Raw genomic sequence first — 8,280 nt, forward strand, 5'->3', positions numbered from 1 at the left:
GGGAGCATAACTCCCTGCTATGGGCTCAGGAAAAGCATTAGACCTCATCTCCAGCGGAAGACCCACAACAGCCTGGAACTCAGGACCAGCCCAGGAGCAGGTGCAGAGGGTGGCTAAGAATTTGTTTCCTTTGGGATCTTCAACTTCCCCCAATATAACAGTTTACCTTAAAAAAACCAACACAAAACTCTTAGCTCACACTCTGTATAGCTAACTTGGTTTCTTTTTGCAGTTTTACAACAATATTGCGTTAAGTAAATATTCATGGAGCAGATACATCTTGGTGGCTTTATCTTTCAAAATGTTATTGAAAATTTAAATAGGAAAGTATTCTATTCATAAAAAGAATAATATTTGATGTGGCACACCTTAAAATAATTAGTATTTCACTCAAGCTACTTTGCACATTTTGATTATGTTCATATCACAAAGCTATTTTGAAAGTTGTCCAAAAACAAACATATAATTGTCTTTCTAGGTCCTAAAATATCAGATGTCACAAAATAAAAGCAGAATTTATTATTATTTAACATGACTGATCCTCTGAAAAACCTTCCTAGGCCCTGTGTTTTGTGATTTTCATCATTCTCTGTATTTCTTCCCATCCTCCAGGATGCTCAGCATCTGAGACAATTGAGAAAATTTGCCTAATGCTTATGTTTTCTGTTACTGCGGTTTTTAAAGTTTAAAGAAATAGAGGGCAGTATTAACATGAAGATACTAATGTTAAAAGAAATAGCAAATATGTGAGGCAGGATATTGTCAGATAAGTAATGTCGATGAAATATAATACTGTGTATGAAATATATGTCGATGAAATATATATACTGTGTATCTGCCACCCTACAAATGGAACTTTCTCTTCCTTGCTGCATTACAAAAATACACACCAGCTGTGTTTCATACTTGGGACCTGGTGCTTCTTATGTGGTTTCCTTTCTATGTTATTTAGAGATGAACTTCCCTGAGGCATCCTGTGTACCTCATCTCAGACTGGCTACTCATGAGACCCAAAATTTAATTCCTCCATCAGAGTCAGCTCAGGGTGAGGGAATGCAAATCTCTACTGGCTCCAAACAAGCATAGGTTGAAAAGATATGGCTGGGCTTGAAAACTCAATTGTGAGCAGCCATGGCCCTTTTTCCCTCATTCCTGCTGCTGATTGTGCCTGTATGTGAGTGCCAAGGATTCCTAGAGAATGAATTCCCATAATTCACTGAGCACCTACCTTACCTTCTATTATTCTCTCCACAGATATCCTCTCCCATGTTACCCAGAAGGAGTTTGTCCCTGAGCTGTTCCCTCCTTCCCAGGACCTCAGTCTTACCTGTTCTTTCTCTGGGTTTTCACTGAGCATGTATGGTATAGATGTGAGTTGGATCCACCGGACATCACGGAAGAGTCTGGACTGGCTGGCAACCATTTGGTGGGATGATAGTGAGAGGTACAATTCATCCCTGCAGAACAGACTCACAATCTCCAAAGACACCTCCATCAACCAGATATTCCTCAAGATAATCAGTGTGGACACTGTAGATACCACCACATACAACTCTGCTCAGAGATCACAGAGACGCAGCCTCAGCTGAAAATTGTATAGTATTTCAGGCTGGTTCTCAGCATCTGTGTCTTCCTTCTACAATTTATGGGTTCAGGAGTGGGCACACATTTCCTGCTGGCCTATGGGATTTTCTCTTCATTCTGAGTTTCAGATCCGTAGCTTCTTGTTAGACAAATGAGGCCCCTTTTAAAAATTCTTCAGAAATGAGAATCTGTTGTGTTTTATAAAGATTAAGTGTTTGTGATCCCTAACCTAGATAATTACACTCATTCTTCAGTTGTTAATCCTTGGAGATGGTAGCCATTTATTTGACTACATGGTTATCATTCACCAAGCTTATAGCAAATGCATCCAAGTGTTTGGAAATCTTTAGCAGTCATGACCTACATCTGAGTGAGAGGAGACTGAGTTTCAAGAAATTATATCCAGGGAGAGAAAAGAGTTGTTGGTAGACACAGACAACATCTTATATTCAGAAAGGTCTATGGCAAATGGGTAACTTCATTCCATTTAAGTCTTTACATGTCTACATACAGCCTTGATGATAGAAATGAAAAATTAGAAAAAAACATGGAATCACAGTCCACAATTTCTCAAACTATGGTTCTTTCTCAAGTGTGGGTTTTCATAAACATTATTTCTGCTCATGACACAGGGAACATTTCAAGAGAAGAGACAGGTAGATTTTAAAATCCATAAGTGTTGAATAATTCCATGAAAACAGTCACTTTCAGACAAAATAGGACTGGTACAAACATGAACTCATTAGTCTGTGGAAGAAAACACAGGGCTTGCACATGTTCAAACCACATTGGATTCTAATCCTGAGAGTGGATCCTAGACATGGTCTCTCAATCCTGAAGAAGAAACTATATGCAGTTGGTACTCACATGCCTAGGAAAAAATGATGAACTTCAGTGGAATATTACTGGTTTTGTGAAACACACTTCACAGTAGGTCTTACACCTAAAACCAATAAAAACAAGCACAATTGTGTATTTATATGCTTTGGGATCTAGGATTACTTGGGGAAGAGATAAATTATAATCAGAATGTATTGTTCAAAAACAAATTTTGACTAAGAAAATTTGGAGTTCCCCCTCCAAAATTGTGTACTGAGTGCTATTTGATAAATGAGAACAGTGTGGTTAGACAGACTAGGTTTATGTATGATATTGTCATGTGCATTAACAAAATGTTTGCAGTGTTACCAACAACTTCTTGTTTGTTGCCTATTGAAGTCTTGATCATTTCTACTTCCTGTAGTAACAGTAACAAGGTAGGAATCTATGGAGATTTCTACATGTTTCTCTGCTCAGATTATTTTTCAGAACATGGACAGAGGTATCAGAGATAACTTCTCTCTTCCAGATTTACTCATATATAGACACAATCAGACAGGTCTCTGTTCCTTACAGCAAAGATGATATCAGCTTATTGACTGCTATCCTACAAGATATCATCAAGGCTATCTTCATGGCCCATGTCTCTGCTGTAATCATGGTTTCATTTCCAGGGTGGATCTCTAAGATTCAGGCTCTTTCTACATTTTGTCCACTTACATTGTCTCTAAGCAGTGCTGTGTCTCATTATTCAATCTTGGAAACACAGACCTGCTTAAATACTAAGTTTAAAATTGTTTCAGCTCATAAGAGTCACCCAGGTCCTCAGATGTACCAATATTTACTCATTTTCTCACTGTTCTGTGCAATTGTTGTATGAGTCCTTTCATTGTCCTGGTAGTATTTTGAGTGTTGAGATCTCTTTAGTTAGAATCAACAGCAGGAGCCCATTAGAGCAACTCTGTAGAGAAAGGACTGTGGTTCACGGAAACAACTTTTGAGGTACATCTCATTATCCTTCCTTGAAATCTCTACTCAGCATCTCAAGGCACATGACCAAGAAGATGAATATAAGACATAGTGAGGGGTCTGTGTATGAGAAATTATACAAGCCAGTACTGAGAACCAGCAGGGGGCACTGTGGATCCATCAATCTCTAAGATGTAAAGGGAAGCAGAAGCAGGTAAATATGTGCACTGAGGAGATTTCAACTATCTTTGTAGATTTCATTGCCAGTCTCAGTACATTAGGAGACCATGGTGCAGTTGTCTTGTGAGATCTCCATGGAAGAACACTGGAGAGGTTATTTGTTAAATAAAATCCATAACAAGATCAACAAAATCTAGAATGGATTCATGCATCTGTTGTATAGGATAACAGTTCATGAAAAATGTATCAGTAAAGCTTAAGAGTATCTGAGCTCTAGGACACTGAGAAACATTTGGGGAAAAATGACCCAGAAATTCTCAGCTGATAACAGAGCTGTGCACATTCCTGGTGATCAGTGGTATGGAATGCACATCAGCCTGAAAACTCTGCCAGTGTCTGATGTGGCCAGGATGGTTAATGTGACTCCTCAGCATCACAAATATGGTTGACTATATGGAAGTTCAAGTAACACTTGAACCATTGAAGTGTGATTCCTTTTAATGAACAGGAATGTAGCGAATAGATTCTTACAGGGATGGAAGATCTCTGTCCACACAGGTGCTGGGATGAATGGGGGAGAAAGAGCAAAAAGCTAGAAATCAATGTGTGATGTACTCAAGGAAAACTCTTGATCACTTTCATATTCATTGCACTAGATGTGCACATACTGTAATTCTAATATTACATTAATTAAGAAGTTAAGCTAACAGTATCTATTTGTATTCTCACAGTTCTCAGAATTTTGTGAAATGTAAGAAGACAATGTCTCCATAGCATTTAACTAGGCAAGCACACTTGTTCATTGGAAAGTATGATAGCCATCAGAGTCCCATAGGCTGGAGTATGAAATGCAGCTCTATAAACCAAGATTGTGAAATGTCTAGGTAAAACCATCCAGCATGCTGAATTGTAGGGATAAGTGTTCTCTATAATGAAAACAGGTGAACTCACAGACCTCAAGACATCATATCAATCCTGACCATAGACAGATGAGAATATGTGTACCACACTTTTCCCAGCTCCTTCAATCCTGCAACACTGGGTGCATCTGATTCATGACATGATATTAGAGAGAAATATGCATGAATAACCTGAATTAATGTAGTACTCATTTATTTTTAATATTGTAGCTAAATATCAGATATATAATACACATACAAATATAGTCCCACATAGTGTTATTGGATTGTGCCATTTGGGAAACCTATTCCAAATCCATCCTTTTTCCATTAATATGTTCAGTATCTGAAAAACATAAGTAGCACAAACCCTGTCTAAGAATAAGGGGAACTGATGATACTATACAGAAAACGTAAAATACATCATTGAAAACTCCGGTCGGCATCTTCAGACAAAAAACAGCCGTTTCTCCCTGCAGCTGAGTTCTGTGAGCAATGAAGCTGCAGGAATGTGTTACTGCTCAAGGGAGATAGTGTAATTTCAGTGTAATAATGACAAACCAACCTTCAGGGGAGCTCAAAAAATCAGGGGGCCCGATGTAGCCCAGAATCCCAGTAGCGAGATAAGTTTGGTGTGGAACAGACTGTGTTTCCTCGTTGGTTTCCTGTCTTGAGTCTACTAGCTGAACTGAACCTGCTGTTGTTCACGTGTAATATTTCCATGGATGAAAGCAGTAAAGATTTGCTGCTACACTTTTTATGGGTTTATATTTTCTTGTTTATTTCGTGCAGCTTACTTTTACATTTTACAATTTTATTTGAAAAATGTTGTACAATGCATTCTGATCACTGATTACCCTACCCCTACTCCTCCTAGACCTTTCACTATCCTCTTCTGCCAAACTCTACACCCTGTGTTTCTCTAACAAGTTAAAAACAAAGAGACAAAGAAATTATAGGAAAGTAGTTAACACCAAGCCAAAATAAAACAATAAATAATCTGACACACCAGCACACACAAAATCCAAAAAATCACAACTCTGTGACGATGATATATAGGCAAAAGACAAGTGAAAGAAAAAATGCACAATGTGATGTGAGAGAGAACTTTTACAAAGTATCACTGAGTATTTTTGTTCTGTCTAAGCTTGTAAAATATCTGAGTGGGTAAAGATGTCTACTGGAAGACTTGGCAACATCAATTTGATTGCTTGAACTCACAGAATAAAATGCAAGAACTGTATTCCATAGGTTGTCTCTGAGGTTCATGCACACTCGGGTTGGTTTTTCTCCTGTTCAAACCACCAAAGATAGAATAACATATTTAAAAAGTTATATACTTGGAGATAAACTCCAAAGGACCCACATCAAACAGAGAATCTATTGGCATTGATGTCTGGTAATGAAAATGTTATCGGTTTTATTTGGAAGTTGTGTAGAGCTTTCTGGTGTACTGTTCAAAGATTCCACATATGTGTATATAGGTAGAACTGATTAGATTCAGGTTGTTATTTATTAATGAAACAAGGGAGGTCACAAAGAGGGACAGAGACATATTGGAAGGTGCCAATAGGAACCAGTGGGACATAATCAATATAGATATGATCATACTATATTTTATACATGGATAGATTTTCAAAAATCATAAATATGATGTGTAAAAATAACAATTTCCTATATTTTTAGAATTTTCATACACATGCATTTCATACACTATTATTTCCCCCATGAATCTATACCCTTCATTTTCTTCACCCTCCTATTTTATTATACTAGAAAACTTTCACTTATACTTCATCATGTATCCATATTCATAGTTTTATGTAAACAAACAACATCTAAAATCTGCTGATGCGAGTCTCCTTTAATGTCTGATTTCTGAGATGGTTTTAAGTAATACATTTATCTCTACTTTTTCCATTTGTTATAACTGATATAACTTCCCCATTCCTTGTGGATAAAAATCATGTGTTGTGCTGTTTGTATAAACATATCTTCATGATGAGATCCTCTGATGACAAAGATATAGTTTATTTCCATAATGTAGTTATTGTGAAGTTGCTGCAATAATCACTGTTGTATAAATAATTCTTAAGTATATCTAGATTTGGATGAGTTTCTTAGTATGTAATCTGGTGGACTGGCAAATATTAATTGCAAATAACAGAAAGGAGGATGTAAGCTTCAAACTAAACTGGTTTTAAATTTCCCATCACTGCCATCTTCACAGCCATCATCTGTAAATCAGTCTGACAGCCTTGTCCCAGGTGGAGGCACTGCCTCAGTCATGAAACCTATGGAGATCTCAGGTCATGATTTTGCTTCCTCAGCATCTGCAGAGAATCCATGGAAGAAGGATGCTATACATATGCTCAGAGATAATGAGATCTTGGCTTCAGGATCCTGCTTCCTGACCAAGGTGTCTTCTTGTCCAGCATGTCTAGGTCCAAATTTCAGAAATACCCTGTTCATGAATATTCAAATTACTGGAGTCTATTATGGTAAATACAAGGATATCCACACCTCAGCACAGCATAAGATCAGAGTCATTTCCATAGTTACAGAAGACACAGGTCCTCAACATGGGAGGGAGCTGGACCATTCTCTTTCTTGTGTTGGTAACTAGAGGTAAGGGCTTTCCAGTTACAAATCTGAATAAGGAATAGGAACTGAGGAGACAAATGTAGACACCCTGCCCTTTTCTCCACAGGTGCCCACTCCCAGGTCCACCTGCAACAGTCTGGGGCTGAACTTGTGAAGCCTGGGTCCTCAGTGAAGTTATCCTGCAAGACTTCTGGCTACACCTTCACTGACTATGAAATGAATTGGGTGAAGCAGAAGCCTGGACAGGGCCTGGAGTGGATTGGAGCTATTTATCCTGAAAATGATGCTACTGCCTACAATCAGAAATTTCAGGACAAGGTCACTCTAACTACAGACAAATCCTCCAGCACAGCCTATATGGAGTTCAGCAGACTGATATCTGACGACTCTTCAGTCTATTACTGTGTGAGACACAATGTTGCAACCACATCCTGAGTGTGTCAGAAACCCTGGGGGAGCAGGAAGGGGCCACGTGACTGTGATGACAGAGAAGATTAGACAGGAGACTTGCTAAAAATTGATCATTACAAGTGTCACTTCTTCTTTTACTTCAGGGTAGCATAGGGTTTTTGTCAAGATTTCAAAAGGACCACTGAGAAAAGCAAGATACTCATTCAGGATGCCCTTAAGTTTAACCACACCTTGATCAGCTATTTTTCAGGGACCACATCCATTGACTTAATTCCTTTTCAACAATGAAAATAGGAAAAACTGAAGCAATTCATTATGATATAAATACCTCTTGAATCTAAGGAACTAGATCTATGGGTGGAGTAGCAGGGAATGAGCTATGACTAGGATTAGGCTAGTAAAAGATAAACCAACAGCATGTGAATAAACAAGGTCCCTTTCATAGTCCAGTTTTCTTTGCCAAGAACAAGGAAAGGCAGTTTGTTGGAAGAGGTCTTTTTAAGTTTTGGGGTAGCTGTTTTAACCTCTCCCATGAAATATAATTTTATATCTTTAGCTTTTGGTACATCTGTTCATGACTTGCTTTTGGCAGTAGTAATCAATTTCTTTTTGTTTTAGGATTAAGGATAGAGTTGAGAGGCATGATGTGGATCCTATGAGTATGGAGTCTGCCACTTTGACAACAAACGGAGCCCCTGCTTATATTGCACTGGGGTCATAGCTGTGGGATTCCAAGGCTGGAATGTAAGAGGGATGATCCTTTCATCAACAGCTCTGGTGAACATCAACAGAGGTGCTCATCCCTCTGTTTCCA

The 8,280-nt window shown here is 38.3% G+C and overlaps 1 gene segment (V, D, J or C); it reads left to right on the forward strand.

The window, feature by feature from the left end:
• Positions 1-6,990: 6,990 nt before the first annotated feature.
• LOC110340579 lies at positions 6,991-7,490 on the forward strand. The segment is given in 2 exon segments: positions 6,991-7,079; positions 7,162-7,490. Coding segments are annotated over 2 exon segments (375 nt in total).
• The last annotated feature ends 790 nt before the right edge of the window (positions 7,491-8,280 follow it).

The sequence above is a fragment of the Mesocricetus auratus genome, unplaced genomic scaffold, assembly GCF_017639785.1.
Source record: "Mesocricetus auratus isolate SY011 unplaced genomic scaffold, BCM_Maur_2.0 Super-Scaffold_15014, whole genome shotgun sequence".
NCBI lineage: Eukaryota > Metazoa > Chordata > Mammalia > Rodentia > Cricetidae > Mesocricetus > Mesocricetus auratus.